Below are 19,457 nucleotides of genomic sequence, written 5' to 3'. Positions count from 1 at the left end.
GAGTTATATAAGCTGAACAGGTGTTTGAGAGCCATGTAAGTCCTTAGGGGGCATGACTGGAGAGATCAAGAGGCAGGGATTAGCATCCGAACACCACTCTCTCTCGTCTTGCATGTAAATGATCACAAGAGGATCTGCTTCCTCTCGCCTCACATGTAGATGAACCAATGCATTTAAGGAACAGCCAGTGGTACTATGGTGTGCGCCCACAACAATCACCGACAGACCAGGAACTGGATCAGAGACATCGCTGGAACCCAGGGCAGCAATCCGGATCTCTCCTCTATTTCTCTCTCTCTCTCTCTCATATGTTACAGGCCATTTACAGAGCTATAACAAGTTTAATTAACTACCGCCAAAATAGCTTCTGCTATTAATACATTTGTTAATCGATCGTTTGGTGTTACGCCACCCTAATTTAGCCCAAGGGCATCTCAAATATACAAGTGGGCTGTCCAGGACAGCCCTCTCTGTCAATAACTGGCCTACCTACGAAGAGGTAAGTCCAGCTGTCCCTAGCTCCTAGCTAGTAAGGGGATTCATCTCTTACCAAATTAGTCACCTGGAATGCAATAACTTCTTGTTTGTTTACCCCTGGAATGGCTTCACTTGCCCACTGTGCATCAGGAACTTGGGTAGCAAACAAATAAGCTTCTGTCCAGGAGATTCCACACATCACTGACATTTTCATCATACAGTTTTTGTCCGCACACTTTCTAGCCACACCACAGTACTCACAACTTGTTTAAGCATTCATGATACTTTCTCTGATCATCTCTGAGCTTCTTCAGAGAAAAGATCACTTGCCTTTCAAAGCTGATGCACCAAGGACACACCACGGATCACATTCTGTTATGATCTACACACTTAAAAAACAACTATTACAGCTACCAGGAACTTAGGATTCATATATTTTATAGAATTTTTAAAAATTATTTGATTTTTCACTGGTGCAACAACTTCCAAAGGGTCACTCAAAACAGTATCTTCATATTCCTTTAACTCCCTCGCAGTTAAGTTTCCAGATGTTGACAGAAAAACTTTCACCCATCCTACATCCTATTTTCCCAGAAGTATCATTCCCTATGCATGAAATTTGGAAAGAACTGCCAGTGAACAAATGAAGACTAATGTCTAATACTCAGTTCATATGACATTGAAGAGAAACTTCAGGAACATTCAAGTGCTATGCCTTTTAAATCCATAGCAAGGTGATCCTCGAGAGTCTGGGAACATTATTTAAGTAGATACCAAATTGTTGTACTAACACAGCATTCCAGACTTTTTACTGGAAACGTCTTTGGAAACAGAGGCTTTAAGGAATGTCTATGTGCTACATGTCGATTATTAGATTTTGTATCTGAGCAATTATACTGTAGTTAAGTTCTTAAAAGCAGAAGCCAGAGAAGGAGAAAAGAAGCAGAGCATCTATATTGCACTCATACTGATGTTTGTTGGAAAAGCTAAAAACCTGGTGATGACGGAACCTGAGGAACATAATACTGCCAAAAGATTTGTTGGAGCAAGTCCAAGGAGGGCCAGGGAGATGATGAGGGGGCTGGAGCAGCTCCCCTATGAGGACAGGCTGAGAGAGTTGGGGTTGTTCAGCCTGAAGAAGAGAAGGCTCCAGGGAGACCTTATAACGGCCTTCCAGTGCTTAAAGGGGGCTACAGGAAAGGTGGGGAGGGACTCTTTGTCAGGGGGTGTAGTGACAGGACAAGGCTTAATGGGCTTGAACTGAAAGAAGGTAGATTTAGATTAAAGGTAAGGAAGAAATCCTTTCCTGTGAGGGTGGTGAGGCCCTGGCACAGGCTGCCCAGAGCAGCTGTGGCTGCCCCCTCCCTGGAAGGGTTCCAGGCCAGGTTGGACGGGGCTTTGAGCAACCTGGTCTGGTGGAAGGTGTCCCTGCCCGTGGCATGGGGGTTGGAACTAGATGATGTTGAAGGTCCCTTCCAATGCAAACCATTCTGTGATTCTATGTATGATTTTAAGAGACTGCAGTTACAGGGTGTAAATGGAAGCATCTAATTTTTAAAAATTTAATATGATCCTATCTATCACTTTCACATAAATTGAATGTTTTCATGAAAATGGGATCAGACAAATTCATCCTGGAACTTTGGCTAAACCAATCACAGAATTGGTAACAATCTTCTTGAGCATTTGTGCCTCCAGCAGACTCAAAAAGGGTAAAACAGTCACTTGAAAAGGATGGTAAAGGACTACCCAGGTCATTATACATAGTCTGTATGATTTAAGTATGTACTAGAAGAATGTAGTAAAGAGGTAGTATTCCAAAGTGAATTTGTTAAGTATCGTCAAATCAGAATAATTTTATTTCATAACACAGTAGGTCTTGTGGATTAAAGAGAACTAAGTGCTATATCTGGACTTTAGCATGGCTTTCTATATAGCTTCTCATAACAATTTCAGTAAGAAGCTGAGGAAGTACAGTCTAGACAAACATACTGTAAGATCGCAGTATATCCTATTGCAAAATTGTATTCATAGACTCTCAGTTGTCCTTGGTAAAAATAGATGCCATAGAGGTGAACAACTGCAGCTTTCTAGAGCACTGTCTTAAGAACAGTAGTTTAAATAATTTTTCATTAATAACTTCTTGTGTAACAGAATCAGAGAGTATTTGATTAGTCCAAACATCATTACAGCTTTTGGTGTTGAGTCTTTGAGAGAGACACTGATGATTGCTTTTAAAAATAGAATCAAAAATTAAAATTTTCTTGACTAATCTGAATAACCTTTTCAACTTCCCCCCACCCCCGGCTTTTTCATCTATGGCACTTTTCTGACTACTCATCCTTGTAAGTCTTCAAATAGAGTTGTATTTATGACTTAGGACAGTACAACACCAAGACAAATGCAAACCAATTAGAAGTCAGATAGAAACACTGAACACTATTGGAATCTCAGAAATTATGACTTATGTAAAGATGATAGAAAGAAACCATGTCGTTCAGTCTGTAGAAGGTTAGTGCAAGACACAATAATCTTCTTTGATATATAAATGACTGCTATAAAAAAAGGTTGTGAATTGGTTTTCCTTGTCCATTGGTAAGAAGTCAAGGAGTGTCATGCCTAACTGCAGTAAAAATGATTCAGGCTAAGCATTAGGAGAAAAGTTTTCTGGCACTAAGAATCGGAACAGGTTGCATGGCAATAGTAAGGAAACTGCATTACTGACATTTCAACTAAAAGAAATAGATAGAAGTTATTGGGAGTGATACTGGTACAGCTAGTCCAACATAAGGCTAAAAAGATAGGAATCCCCAAGTCCTTTCCTGCCATATTTTCTAAAATCACAGAATATTCTTCTGTAAATCTTCCCAAGTTTTGTAGTACATACAAATAATTTATTACTTATTTTGATTAACAGACAATTTTTTATTTGTTTTCAAAGAGTGTAACAATTTAAAATTCAAACTTAAAGTGATAGTATATGAAACAGACGAAGAATATACATTTGGGAAGTTTCTAGCAACAAATTGCATTCACTTTCCACATACTCTTTCAATAGTTTTCAGGGAACAGTCCCACCACTTTCTCCAGAGCTTCAAATGCCTCATGAAAAACTCAGCTGTGGCTGTTCTAGCTTAGAACTGCTATATTCACAAGCGTTCTTACAAAAAGACTTGAAGAAACAAACAAGAATGTTTATTTTGGCCCTATCAGAAAAAAATTTTGAATATATTTATTCTACCTTTCTTTTGCAGTTAGGTGATAATTTTTCTTAACAAGTTCCTTTGATAGCAGTGAAGTCTATACTACAGATTTGAGAATATTTCTAAGTCTTCTTGCCACCCACTAAATATTCAGAGACCAAACATAGATGAATCTCTCTAGAGAAGTCCTAGAAATCCCTAAGAAAAAAGCATTCTTTCCAAATTATTCAGAAAATAAGCAAATACCCATTAAAAATTTCTGGAGGGAACACAACTTATTTCTGGAAAACAGTGCAAAATAACAGTTTCATAAGGGTTGCTGCTAGTCCTTCCAGGTATTTTCCCAGGAGTTTATGAAACTCTGTGGAGACAGGACTATAAATGATATGAACTTGTCTCTTTGGAAAGCAATGGAATAAAAACATTGAGGACGGCTTCCCTTTATACCAATCTTTAGAAGTTGTCTTATTAAAAAAAAAAAAAAAACAACAACTTTTCTGAAGTTCCAAAGCTATGGGAAAGTAGAGCAAATGGATAAAGGATTTTGATGAGTAATTGATCTTGGGTAATGGAACCCACAGAATATTTTATGAGATCAACATGTGAATTCTTCACAGATGAATTAATAGAAACTAATTTTGTGAGAAAGTAGATGTGGTAACAGATGATAGCATGAAAGCAGAACCATTATTCTGTTTGCATAGCTAAAAACATGAAATGTACATAAAAAAAGAAAGGATTAAGACCAGTCTAAAACTTCTGGATAAAAGTTCTGCTGCTCTGGTACCTTTACTGGAACAGAAGTTAAGTCTTCTGCAACAGAGAAATTTTACGCCACTAGACCTAGTGAATAATCAACCAAAATTACAAATATAACACCTGAGTAGATCTCAGTATCTCTCTCAAATATTTGTGTGAGTTGCAAACAAAACTTCTTCCTCATTCAGATTCTGCCAATCAGACAGATACATTCAATCTTAAAGTAATTTAAGACTGTGCAATCACATTCTCCATGTCTCCAGAAGTCCCTGCTACTCCCACATCAAAAGTACAGAAATGCAGTCTGTACCTGTACCTTCAGTACTTGTACCTTTAGTAATTGCCTCAAGTTTCTATGTCATATACAAAAGCCTAGATATTGTAGCATCCCTCCTGAGATCTCTCTCGACTGACGATGTCTAGTGCACATTCTTTTTGTCCTCCCAAGAAAATAAGTATTTTGCTAATTCTCTTCATCAAAGTTTGCAACTTGTCAAAGAAGCTTTCAAGAGCTAGTAAGAATAGCAACAGAAGTTCAGCATAGATACTTGCTGTTTGTTCATCTGTGTTGGGTTTGTATGTGTGGCAGGGTTTTTGGTAGTGGGGGAGGCGGCTACAGTGGTGGCCCATCAGAAGCTTCTTGAAGCTCCCCCAGCTCCAAGTTGGACCTACCTCTGGCCAAGACCGAGCCAATCACCAAGGGTTGCTGCACCTCTGTGGTAACATATTTAAGGGGAACCAGGGCTAGGGTGTGGGTGGTGAGGGGTGGTGAGGAGGAGTTGTGAAGGAGACATCTGCAAACACAGAAGTCAGTGAAAGAAGGGGGACTGGGGAGGTGTGTCAGAGCAGAGACCCCCTGCAGCCCTTGGTGAGAGGGCAGACTGCCCCCCTGCAGCCCATGGAGGTCACTGGTGGAGCCGATGCCCACCTGCAGCCCATGGAGGACCCCACTCTGGAGCAGGTGGTTGCACCCAAAGAAGTCTGGGTCTTGGAAGGACTGCAACACATGGGAGGAACCCATGCTGCAGCAGTTCCAGAAGAGCTGCAGCCCACAGGAAGGACTCACACAGGAAAAAGTTCGAGGAGGACTGTCTCCCATGAGAGGGAACCCAAGCTGGAGTAGGGGAGGAGCGTGAAGAGTGCTTACCCTGAGGAGGAGGGATCAGCAGAAACAACAGGTGATGAACTGACCACAACCTCCATCCCCTGTCCCACTGTGCTGCTGGAGGGGAGGAGGTAGAGAAATTGGGAGCAAAGCTGAGCCCAGGAAAAAGGGAGGAGTAGGGGGAACGTGTTTTTAAGATGTGCTTATACTTCTCTCTGTCCTACTCTGTTTCATTGTTAAATGTTGTTGGTAGTGGTGTTTAAATTGAATTGGTGTTCTTTTTCTTCCCCTAAGGACTCTGGCTTTTGCCCATTACTATAATGGGTGAGTCATTCCTCCCTGTTTTTATCTCAGTTCCCAAGCTGTTTGGTTTATTTTCTCCTTCCCATTCCTGGCTGGGGGGGGGGGGGGTGGGGGCAAGGAATGAGTGAGTGGCTGCATGGTGCTCAGTTGCCCTCTGGGCCCAAACCACATCATCATCACTGTAAAATTTATCAGCCCAACTGTCACTCCAAATCATAGGCCAAGAACTCACTGTCATGTATCCCATATTCTAAATAACACTGTAATTATCCACATCTCTTTCTTAAATTTCTAAGATGAAGTAAACGTCTGGCAAGATTCTTGCAGCATCAAAATCTGGTTCGCTCCATCAGGGTTCATTAATCTCTCTGAGAAGGCAAAATAGTAGCACCATTAACAACAGTATTTCAGTTGCGTGCTTTATCAATGGTAAAAGTAAAGCTAACATACAGGTAAATCAAAAAGCTCCTCCTGCAGTTTTTCGGCCCCTTTAATGCTGAAACATTACAATTTGAACTATACAATCAGATTGTTTTCAGAAATAATCCTAAAAGGTATCCCTTCAAAACAGGGTTCTGCAACAACTGATCAAAACAACAGCAACTTTAACCAAAAAATAATTCAAATATCCTTCTGCCTGAGTGGTAATCATGTATCTGAGTGGAAGGAGCTTAGATTTACAATGTTGCTAAACTGATAAGCTCGACAAAGAGAGAGAAACAACCACACCTAGTCTTCGCTGTTTACACAATTCCAAGTCCTTTAGCACAAGACTTCTTGAAATACTGATGCAGCTGGCATGCTAACATACGTACTTCTCACTTGCCACTTGAGCCACATTTCTTCTATCACTATTTAACACAGTATATGTCTACAGAAGATGAACCACAGAGATCATATAGCAGTCAAAGAATCATAGGACAATTCAGGTAAGAAGTGACTTCAGGAGGTCTTCAGTCCATTCTCGTGCTCAAAATAGGGTGAGCAAGGCCATGCAGGGCTTTATCTATCCTAATCTTGAAAATCTCCAAGGATAGAAAATGCTCAGATTCTCTGGGCAACCTTTTCCAATGCTCAACTGTCCTGATAATTAAAAAGCTTTTCCTCAGACATAGTTAGAACCTCCCATTTCAACTTAAATTCATTGTATCTCATTCTTCCTCCACAACACTGAAAAGCCTGATTCAAGTCTTCCTGATAATCTCCTCGTAGTTATGGGAAAGCTGCTCTGTTTACCCCTGCCAAAGACGTCTCTTATTCAGGCTGCGTACAGCCAATACTTTCATCATCTCTGGGATCTCCTCCTTTTCTCCCTCTCCACCTAACCTGACCATCCAGAAAGATTTAATTTTGCTTCGGGGCTAAAGAGAAGAAAGCACTGTTGCATCTTTCTACTATTGTCAGGTAAATATGTAAGCACTGAAAAAATAAATCAGCAAGAATATGCCCAAACCCCTACCTTGCTAAGTCTCATGTATCTCAGTCATTGCTTCTCAGGGGTAACATTAAAAACAGCAGTTTGCATTCCAGATTTTAGCATAAAGAATAATTTTGAGTAGACTTTTTTTCTATTCCCTCTCAGCTGACTTACAGTTCAACCTATTCCTTTTACACAGCTAAGGTTTTCAGGCTTCATTTATGCTATATGTATTGAGTTCATTGAACTACTTCTAATTTCATGTTCTTAAAATTTCATGATTGCAATTAAGACAAGTGTTGCATGTTAAAACACCTTTGAGTTGGTTAAGAGTTCAATACTCGTAATGCTGCCTTTAAACCATTTCTTAGAGCAACTGAAACCATTCTTATAAAGAATTTAATTCTCATATTGAAAAGGATTTTAAATCCTTCTGTCCTCCAGGAATTTCAGCTTTGCTGTGAAGGATGATTAGTCAATTTTTGGACGTCCAGAAATTTCAAATTGCATTTTTGTTTCAGAAATTCTCAAAATAATTTTGTATACAAAATATAATGATGTACTATTTGAAAACAGAAGTCAGAAGGAATAACTAAATACCTCTTTAAACTCACTGTTCCTTAAAACTGAGAAAAAAATACATTGATATGTATGATTGCTAGACTACCTTTAAGGGTTCCATCACTTCCAGCTGGAGAGCAGACTGACTGTGGTGACCTCAAGGAAAAAGATGCAGCATTCCTTATTGAAGGATCACCATCCTAAAGTGACAATGATAAAAAAATCAACATTATAAACACAAACACTTGATAAAGACTGAAAATTAGTGTATATACTGATAAAATGGATTGGACAAAAAAGTATACAAGAAATATTAGAAAAATACTTACTTACATAAAAGTCTTTATAACTTAGACTATTAGACTACTATATAGGCAATGTTCTGAAGCCTAATCAGCCCTAAGAAGAATCTATAATCAGAATATGCAAACAAAAATAAATCCATGTACATGTCCTCTAGCTAAATAAGCACTTCTGGTTTACAATAAGATTCCATTTAGAACTCCTTTGGTACAAACACTCATAGTAAAGAGCTGAAAAGCAGATCCATAACCTCTATACAATACCAACTGAAAGAAATTGAGCATAAAATTTATGTTTTTGAAACAAATTTACAATTTTTTCACTTAACCTACCCTTAAAGCTTATATAGAATGTCACCTTAGTTTTACAGTTAAAGAAATTAACACTTTGTATTTCTATCTTCTAGCATACACACATCAGGATTGAACAAAATCTCTACAGCAGCTGAGTTAGTCACATGTAAAATACAACTAGACTGACTTTAGCTTGGTATTTGGCTGTCTCAACAGTTAAGAAACAACTCAATGGCTATATCAAGTACTTTCCCAACATGGCAAACAAGTTCTATCTTAGTTTTGCACAGAACAACTTGCTTCAATTAAATTCATAATTTCTAACAAAAACTTCTTCATAATGGAATACTAATTACAATGTAATGATGTCCATGCCCTACCCTTAAAAATGGAAATGTGTCCCTTTTACCCCCACACTATCTTAAAATTAAATATGAAACCCACTATTCAAATTCCCATTTAATGGTCTACACAGGTTTATCATTGTTTTCGTGGAGCCCTCTGCTGGTCACAAGTATACTCACTCACTCAATGTCCTTACTATATTTAAAGTTCTACAGAACAGTATTTCCCATTTTTTGACACTTTTTAATACATATACCAGAATGTTTTGGGAGAGAACAAACTGACAAAGCCTATATATCTACAAAGATGCAATTTCTATAATTTTAAACAAACTGCAAACAGTCCATTCTTTTAAAGAATAAAATAATGAAGTCTCCAAAGAAGTTCTTAGGTTATTTAATCTGTTTTCTAACTAAATTATTTCAGTAGGTAATATTCTAATGTGGCTTGCATTGAGGTATCTGAATACAAGCAGTTCTTTCATAACTTTTTTTTTTCTACCCAAACCTGAATTATCAGTCTGATAAATATCTTTCATCCTTTTGACCAGTTTCAACTCAATAAATAGAATGCTAGAAGGCTCAATAAGTACTTTTTTATCTATCTGTTTAAAAAAAAAAAATCAGCAGCCAGTAGTAAGTTAGAAAGCTAAACTGGCATTTCAAAGAGACAGAAGTCTGCATAGATGGGCAAATACACACTCTCTCTGACAATGGCCAAACAACCAATTTCCACATGTATAGACATAGAGTAGACAGTGTACATGTGATGCCTTGTGAAGGCATAGTTGACACTGCTTAGGGAAGAGAAGAATTTTAAATTTATACACTGAAGATCAAAGACTATAAATCTGTAGGAAACCAGATTTCATCAGTTTCACCATCCATGGGCACTCAGAAAACAATTCTAATAGATTTTTTTTTCCCCTCTCCCACAGCACAATAAATCTAAAACTCACGCTGTGCTATTAATTACACTTATTTTTGAAACACTGCTTGCAAAAAGAGATGTTGCTTCATGTGAGAAAAGCCTCGTGTACAAAGAAATCTAATATTCAGATTCAACGCAATAAAAATAACTGTATCTTAAAGCTATATGCTGTTTCTGTAAGTCAAAGTGAATTAATTTCCTGATGAGTTCATTTATCTGCTACATTGAAATTACGGAGCTGATTTCTTTCAAACATGACTTATCTTTGACTTGCAATAAATCTAAAAAAACCCCCAAAATATTGAAAAAAAAGTAATTCTTTAGCATCTATGTTTTATTAGGACAGGTCTCTGCCCATGATTGCCAAGGACATATGCAAAGGCAACTTTTATTAAATTAACTAAATACATGAAGTAGGTGACCTTTTGGGTACACATGCCATTCCTCCCATAGTTGACAAATTTTCAGAAGTGGTCATTTACTGTTTCCTAGTTCAGAACTTCATCAAATGGTGATTTGTAAGCACAATCTCATATCCCAGCAATGCTCTCAAAGTTTACCAAAAAATTAACACATACACTCCTTAGATTGAGTGTATGTGTAGTAAGCTTAAGGGGTGTACTTGCTGATTTTGTATAATTACACATGACAAATACACAATATCCTGTAACTATTCGCATTTTTAAAGCAATAAAATTCTAAAACTAAGAAAATAAAAAAGTTTAAGTTTTATGATTTAATGATTTTCATTCATAACTATCTTCGCCACATGTCTGCATGATGTCTGCAACGTCATGATTAAGCTTATTATTCATACGTAGATACAAAACCTTAATCCAAATTCTTCAAACTTTTTTCTGCATGTTAACTACTAAAATCAGCTTTTAAAGGTATATTAAGAAATAAATGTAATGCATATGCTTCATTAGGAAAATGCACAAAGGGATTAAAGTGCAAGTTTACAATGTTTACTACTTTTTATGTTTATTATTTCTCTAATTAAACCAACCTATAAGGGTATGCTTTATGTTTTGACAGTCTGTTTTGAAAGAGTTTAATTTCTAAGTTTTCACAAATTAGGATGTGGTTGCATTGTTTGGATCACAAAATTAGGGATAAATATTTTTAAATACTTCCTCTTTAAAAATAATGAAATAAACTATCCTAATATTAACATTTTCCAAAACTCCTGTCTTAACAAAACGAAGATTTCCTTGATAGTGTGTCTTTAGCATAGCTGGGGGAATATATGTACACTTAATGCCAAAATCAGCTTCTTATTTTGAAGAATTTGCATTGCTGAAGCATAAACCAAGGAAAACATCTGATGATTGTGTATTACAGAAGATTTCTTCATTACATCATTCTCCTAAGATACTATTTCTTAGCTAATATTTTTAATCAGCATAATTCTTGCATTAAAAAAATAAATAAAAAGACAACTAATAAAACTAGTAACTCTCTTCAGAGTTCTACTGTATTAATCCTGGCAAGGGATTTAGGGAGCCTGGTGCTAACAGTACACTTGCTGAATACAACACTTTTGCTTCCACTAGCTAGTTTAGGAAGGCAAGACCTGCCCACAGTTAATAAAACACACGCTCACACACAGAGGCCTACTTGACACAAGGTGTTGATGAAAAAAAATAACTGAAACTTAAATGCTCTCCCTTTAAGAGCTGTTAAGAGACAGTGTGTCAAACCTTCAAAGAAGAATCCCAACAGCCTTCATCCACAGGATGCATTGCTCATTAAGAAGAAAATTTATCAGTAGTTCAAAAAAAGGGGCAGAAAGTTCTTTTTTTTCCCTCTACATTCAAAATTTCAGGAAGAATTTCTCCCACACGAAATAAAGTCACTAAGGTAAACTTCTTACAAAGAAACCAGACCACAAAAGCACATAACAGACCAGTCAGTAAAATGTCAATAGGAATCCTTGCCTTTACCAACACTACTATATTATCCAATAGGTTATTCAAATATGTCAAATCTGATTTACAATTGCGGGGATCTTCAGAGAGACAAGTTAATTTTCACCTATTTAAAAATCTAGTATTGTTTGCATCAACATATTGCTACAGCAATTGTGGAGATGCTCTACCATTTCTTTAAAATAAACTCACATATGAGATTATGTGAAGATTTCTTACTTCTCCTAATTTCATCAGAATGAACATTAAAAATGCTTCCAAAGGAAACAGATCTAGAAAAAATTAAATCTCACACATTAAGGCTGTATGGTTGAGTATACACATCTGAAATTTAAATATATTTTCAGTAGTTTTATACATCAACAACATAATAAAATATCTGATTTCTAAGGCAGCTAAACACATGCTTGCTTTACCATAGGAAATACTTGCTTTATCATAATAAACTGATTTACATAACATACATCACTACTTAGTCTGTGCACCATCTGTAGGTAGTCTTCATTTGAGCCATGTCTAGAATTATCTGCATGATGATTAGCTGAATTTCCAGACAACTGACTTGAAACTTTATTTTCATGGAGATTCCTCATTCCAGCTGTGACAATGGGACTGGATACTGAAGCTGAAACATAAAAAAATATAAGTAAATATAGTTATATATTCATACACTCTTTAACCCTTAGGAAGTTTCAGAGAAAACATCGTGTTAGTTAGGATATTAATGAGTTGGATGCAAGAGGTCTGGAATTTGAATAAGAAACCAACTTTTTGATTGAATCCTTTTGCCACAAATACCTTGGATAAAATTAGATATCTATGATTTTAACTTTCAAGAGGATCTAAAACTAAATTCCATGTACAGATTAGTTAAGCTTTTCTCCACATCTATCCTATTTCCATTATCATATTCTTACTGGTTATAGAAAACTCTGTTTTCCTCTATATAATATAAATATATATAGATATAATATATATTTTATAATATATATAATTTCTTCTGTATAATTTGTATATTCTAAGCACAAAAAATGATCTTGAAGAACAAATTATTCAAAACAATCCAATAAGAATTCTACTTACCAACAAAAAAATGCCTAGATACTTCAACAGTGTTCACGTTGTTCAAGATTGTTTTTAGAAAAAAGAGGAACAATGAAACCCATTCATTCTGAAGGTCGTATTTGCCAGTTACTGCATATCTTGAGCATAATTCTAGCCAACTTAAAATTAATCTGGTTGACACTACAAAGTTTTGGTAAAGCTAAATAACCTGGCTGAAGAACTTACATCACATTGGCAAAAATGAGGTTTTCGCTAGTACAGATAAATGATGGCCATAGCTAACAAATAAAAGTTTCTGGTTTGTTTTGATTTTTTCCTACTGTTATATATGCATGACAAGTGTGCAAAATGGGTGTACGTAGGGAAGCAATGCAACATGAACATGTGTTTTACCTTTTTTTCTTTGCTTTTATTTTATTTTGTTTAAATAAAGTATATACTACCACTCTGCACAGTCAGGAAAGCAAAGCTTAAACATACCTGCCAACTCAAAGATTTTCATTAAGCATGTGACTCCTTAGAAAGTCATGAAACACGGACATGAAGGTAAAGCTGACATGAGATAGGAGAATAAAACAAACATCACTGGCTTACCTTGCTGCATCTGAGGATGTGGTGTGTAACTTGGAGGATGTGAATATGGCATGTATCCTGCAGGGCTTTGAGGAGCATATGGACTAGGCACTGGACTGTTCTGCTGTGCCAAAAATCTGTTACCAGAGCTTGTCTGTGGTGGCACAAACCGGCTAAAAATAAAATAAATTTTAAAAGTTTAAAAAAGTTGGAAAAGCAAATTCAGACAAATTTATTATTTCTTTTAGAATATTACACATTCAGAACGTTACAACTTCTATAAGACACAAAATTTCAGCACAATCAAGAATCTCCCTCAAAAGCAATATGTTAAGTTATCGATACCCTCCCACCTTCAATTATTACTTAAGAGTCACAGCTTAGGTACTGCATTAGTAAAAGGAAAGAATAGAATAAAAAGCGTTCATAAGACCTCCACCTAGGGAAAGGAAACAGTGACATAATATATACTAAAATAAGATCTGCAATTTCAAAAGGTTAGTCCTAGAAGTTTGAATTAAAGTGACAGCTAAAATTTTATTAACAACTAGGTCCCTAGGATTAACAAGGAGCCACCTACTCTAAATATTATTTTTCCACTAAGATCTCAAAGGACTTCATCCAACAAAACTATACTGCCAAGATATAGGCATGTGACAGGCAGTTACGTAGGACCTCACCAAAAGTCCCTGAATACAACTCACTCTTTCACTGGCTTTATCTTAGACCAATCCTACAGATAGGAATCCATAAAAAATAACATTGGCTTTTGACAATTATACAGGCACATTATAACTTACATTCTTACATGAGCTTTTCAGAATAAAAATAAACCAAATAAGTACTTCAGAAAGTACATTACGTGTTTCACAACCCTCAGTTCTACACAGCAATTCTATGAAGGTAAGCTTCCATAAAAAGAAATAGCAAAGTATTTAACACAAGGATTTTGCAAGGATTTCAAGACGACTTTGTAATATTCATTGTAATATTCACAATTTGCAAAACCTTCTTCGGTATCCATTTTAGATATAAAAGTAAAAAAGTATACTTTTTTTTTGTGCAGATACAGAGCATTGAACTTGAACTACTGGGCATAGCAACTTGAACTGAAATGTGAAGTAAATTTATTTTAATAATGACATCTAATAACTGAAGATGAAATCTGTTAAAGCCCAGTAACTGAGTTGAAACTACATGCAGAAGTCTTTCCTCTAATTCAGAGTGCTTTATTATGTTAGTAAGGGCCTGGATTATAGGTATATGCTACTTGCCAACACTCAAAAGTTTAAAAAAAGAACCAGAAAGTTGATGAGGGCGTTGCTGGAAAACTGGCCAAACGACTGGGCCTATCCTCCTCTGGCTTTTTGTATAACTGTTAGAGCAGTACTCCATGCTTTTACAAGCCTTCTTTCCCACCCTCCTGTCACACTGGTACTGTTACACATGCTGGAATACATTAGCCTCTTCTCTCCTATCCTCCTGTGGCCAATCTCAGCCTCTGCCACAGAATAGCAGGAGGGGTGGCAGGAGGCAGGGGAACTCCTTAAGGAGGAAAGCAAGTTTGTCAAAATTATGGGAGGGAGAACGACTGGAGAATCATGACTAAATCTTAGAATACAAGGATTTATTCACTGACAGAAAGATGTTTCTTTGCCAGTTGAAGAAACTCACCCTACTGTCAGACAGATGTAAAATTTGTCTCCACACTGTTCTACTCACATGCTTGCAACAAGAATTGACTGTCACTGTAGAAAGAATTTGCAGTTCCTTGCCCCGCCCCGCCCCCTCCATTTAAAAGAAAGCATTACCTGGAAGGACTATGTGAAATAGTGGTTTGTTGGTAATTGGAAGATGCAGGACTACCACGCATGGAATTCTGAGAAATATTAAATTGTGACATCATCATCCCTATTAAAAAGAAGAAAGCAGCATTACTTCACACACATTTCTTTTTCAATCAGGTCTCTCATTTCGGAAATTATTATACACAAAGAGATTATAAACTTTACAGATATTAACATCATCTACCCACAACTGTTAAAAATATCAGAAATTATCAATTCCATGTAAGAAGTCCATTACACATCATGACATAAAAAAAGCGTTGCCCTAAAGCAGTGTTAATTAAGGCATAAATACTGTAGTTCCTTCTTCTGCTCCTTAGAGCTTCCCAAGCCAAAACCTACTAGTCAATAAAAACATTTTATAACAGGACCTATATTCCACACCCCAAGCTGGTGTGTACAGTATTCATTGTGACAGTAAGTGAAAGATTTGAAACTTCACAAGTCAGAAGAATGCTGAAATTTTATCTCCTGTTTTTAGAGCAAGTACTGCAAACAATCATCTTGGGCTGAGTGCTTCAAGATATTCTCACTGCTCCCACAATGCCTAGAGGTTCCTTTCTATCCAGGGCCAAAAGCTTTCTATTCTACCTCCACTACGTTTATAACAAATGTTATCAGAGAAGATGCTGAAATGTTTCAGTTTCAAAGCAGAACCAATATCCCAAGTGTAGGCTCCCACAGCATGTAGATGCCCACAGTCACACTTTGGAAATTCAGGAGTTGTACTAGTTGGCAAGCTAAGAGTACCCAATGTGCCTAAAACTAAGAGACATTTGGATAGTGCCCCTAAAAATTTGCTTGAACTTTCAGTCAGCCCTGAAGTGGTCAGGCAGATGGACTAAATGACCGCTGTATGTCCCTTCCAAACAAAATATTCTATTTTATTCTAATCTAACTCACATCATTATTAGGGAGAATTTAAAGGAATCTTTTTTTTTTTTCTTCTCATCGATAAATGTATAAAGAATTCATTAAAAACAGCATGACAATGGAAGCTGAAGTGATGCAGAAACAAAAACTTAAATTAATTCTAAATTATTTTAATGACAGAATTGAATGTCATGCAGCTAAAACAGTGTCAGAATTCATGAGCACAATGCAGCTTGGGAAGCCACAGCAAGTGATCCACAGGCATGGGTAAAAGCACATCAGCAGTACAAATATTTTAAACCAAAGGTTAGACAGAAGGCTGATACAAGTGCCCAATCCAGTGTGTTTGGGAGCTGTCAATCCTTCAATTGCTATCACCGATTTCAATTGCTGTGATTTCATACGAGCAAAACTAGTTTCAGAAGTCCTCCCTGTCACCCTCTTTTCTCCTCCCCTCTCCTCAGCAGAGAAGAGATGCAATAATCCCCCAGGAACGCAGCCGTTATTACCTCCTGGTAAGTGTAAAGAGCAGCATTCCAAGTATATTAGCACACCAAAACTAGCCCAGAGCAGGAGTGAAAGTCCCATATTGTGCTGAACCTGAACAAAAACGAGACACCTCCACACTTCAGTGCATAGAACATTTCATGGTCCGGAGTAACAGAAGGAGACTCCTCAACCCCTGCAAAATTTGTTTAAAAGGACACCAGTTGCCTCACCAAAAGGCAAGTGAGGAAGAAACTCCAACACAAAACCGCTGGAGGCAGCGCCTAGCATGCCCACTGCCTGCTCACCTCTCACTCCCACTTTAAAGGCAACTGTGTACAATATTTTAGTTCAACTACTAACCCTTAACATTCATGTACAGAAAGCTGCCAGAATGTATGCTTAAAGCACAGCCTGCATTTTTAAAATACTTTAAAAATATATATATTTATTTTCTCCTCGATAAATTTAAAGTATGTTTGAACCACTGATGTGGTAGGTGTTGGTTTAAAAAGAATGACAGAAAATATATAAATGGATCTATTTTTTAATGCCATTTTAAAAACCCCTAAAACTTATTATGTTATAAACAGCTTTCACTTCTCTAATCTGGTCGGGGAGGGGAGGCAGGACATGGGAGGTACAATCTATGTAATTTAAAAGAAAAAAGGAGGAAAGAAACAACAAAAAGGAAAAAGAAAACAAAACAAAACAAAAACCAAACCACCACCAACAAAAAAAAGTGTCTCCAAAGTTTCCAGACAGATAACAGTTATGCCTGATAATGATGAGAAAGAAGTAAAAATAAGTCCCAAACATCTAGTCTAATAATAAGTTGAAATAAGCATGTCCATTAGCACTAAAATATCTTCTTGCACATTTCTTGCATTGTTATCATATCATTAAGCAGCAGATTTATGGCTTCACTGTGCACTTCTGTACCTTAAATATTTAAGAATTACTTTCAATGCAACCTTAATTTTGAATGTTGGCCATGACTTACTCTGAACTTGTAAACAGAACAATGGCAGGGGCAGTTACTCATTTAAGACTGCTGCAGTCAAAAAAAAAGGAACTAAAAGATAAGAGAGTGAGCTACTCCAACTTTACATAAGCAATGCATGCCTTGCTAACGACTATACCACTGAAGAGGAGCTAAGAGACTAATAAGAGGGGAACATCCTGCCCCAGAAGGTGCCAGAGTCTGGATGATTGATTCCCCCAAGTCAAAATCTGTGGTAATTGGGAAATAGGTAAAGGTGGCAGGAGGAGATCAAGACCAGAGACGTGCCCCCCCCTCTGCCCCTACCTCCTCAAGGAGTATGTGTACTAATTTGCATAGCAAACAAGGCTAATTTAAATATAACTAACCAATAAGGGACAAAATAGAAAGAAACTAACCAATGATCATTACATAACTGTGTATTCATGTAGCCTGAAGTGTATAAATACCTTGAAGTTCTTTTGTGTGGTGTGCTGGCTTTGTGGAATTACCACTTAGCACCCATCTCTGAATAAATATCAAATAAACTGGTATCTTGGTTCTGTGTGTAAGATTGGTTTATTGCGCACCAGGTAGTGAACCCTGCTTGAGGGACAACAGTAATGTTCAGGTTTGAGAAAACACCATTTGAGTAGTAACATTACTGTAATTTTTAGTTTGGAAAAAAGCAATACACTAAATGCCAAAGAATGAACTACTTAAAAACGCAGCTCAAGGTCACAGCAAAAAGTCTTCTACAGTTAAATGGTATTACAGTATCATGCATGCTTAAGCAAGGACTGCTCACCAGCAGGTGATTTTTCAGTTAAATATACACTCTTATTGAAATTGTACATCTGCAAAGTTTTTCCCTTTTACAGGCACATATGCACTTTAGTTCTTGTATAAATGAAAAAAAAAAAATCCAAGTAATTGATATTTATGGAAAGATGCATAAGATTTTAATCTCCCAAAATTCACAAGTTCTGATAAATAGCTTAAAGTGAGTATTAAGCCCGAATCCTAGGCAATGTTACGAATACTAACCTATTGCTAATATACTATTTTAGCTGATCTCCTAACACATATCTGCTGAAAGACAAAGTCAAAGTGTTGAGAGAGAAGAGAAAAATTACGAAAATTGAAACTATGTAATATCTTCATTTTAATTAATTATAAATAAATCCACTTCATTCATACACTGTAAGATGCAAGACAGGAGTAGTTGCAAGATGGCACCCAGAACTTTCTGTCATCTGATGAAAAAGGTCTAAAATAGAATTAACATTTTGCCCTTGTACCAAGTTAGGCCTGATGCCAGATGTTGATGTGAGTCAGTCTGATCAAACAACCTGGTAATAGAAAACTGTCTGAAAGATCTAACTAAAAACGTAATCTAAAAATTCTAAACTGAATGAAGACTGTTTCAACAATGGGACTCCTATCAAAAGACAGGGCATAAGAGTTTGAATATTGCTGCTGCATTACCTGAAACAAAATATGCCAGCAATGGATGCAGGCAAAGTGAGGGATGTGCACCCAGGACACTAAGCGAAGTGTCCACATAATACGTCCTTCTTGCACTATTTGATCATCATAACTAAAACAAAACTACAACAAATTCTTGCTCTATACTTTGTGCTGAACTATAGATCAATATGAATTTGGGTAAAAGCATCAGCACAGAATTCTGCTTATGCTTCACCTTATATTCACAATAATTCAAAACATAGTATTTAGCTTTCTGAAAACACATTTATTTCCTGACAAACTGTACTGGATCAAGAATTTTATTCTGCATTTAATGTAATTCTTTAGCCGGGTGATCTTCCTGTTCTTGCATCAGCGATGAAGGCTATGAGAAATTAATTTGAGTTCACTTTGTCCATACTAATGCTGGAACTGACACTCAAGGCATCAGGGTGCACAGATACATCCCAGGCTGAGTAAATTAGCCTGGGGGTCCCGCTGCCTTTGTTCCATCATAACTGTGGGTATTACAAA

The 19,457-nt window shown here is 36.8% G+C and overlaps 1 protein-coding gene across 3 annotated transcripts in view; it reads right to left on the bottom strand.

Moving 5' to 3' along the window:
- Nucleotides 1–19,457, bottom strand: part of NIPBL (NIPBL cohesin loading factor) — a 168,439-nt gene that overhangs the window by 81,655 nt on the left and 67,327 nt on the right. For all 3 annotated transcript variants that reach the window (XM_042804992.1, XM_032992323.2, XM_042804993.1), the window contains exons 5-8: nt 15,077–15,176; nt 13,287–13,438; nt 12,092–12,252; nt 7,932–8,025 (exon numbers count right to left, since the gene is read on the bottom strand). In XM_042804992.1, coding sequence (XP_042660926.1) covers nt 7,932–8,025; nt 12,092–12,252; nt 13,287–13,438; nt 15,077–15,176 — 507 coding nt within the window. The remainder of the gene's footprint in view (nt 1–7,931; nt 8,026–12,091; nt 12,253–13,286; nt 13,439–15,076; nt 15,177–19,457) is intronic.

Source organism: Tyto alba, unplaced genomic scaffold (assembly GCF_018691265.1).
Source record: "Tyto alba isolate M040663 unplaced genomic scaffold, T.alba_DEE_v4.0 Super-Scaffold_42, whole genome shotgun sequence".
In the NCBI taxonomy this organism is placed as follows: Eukaryota; Metazoa; Chordata; class Aves; order Strigiformes; family Tytonidae; genus Tyto; species Tyto alba.
This window is presented reverse-complemented; position numbering and strand designations above follow the sequence as displayed.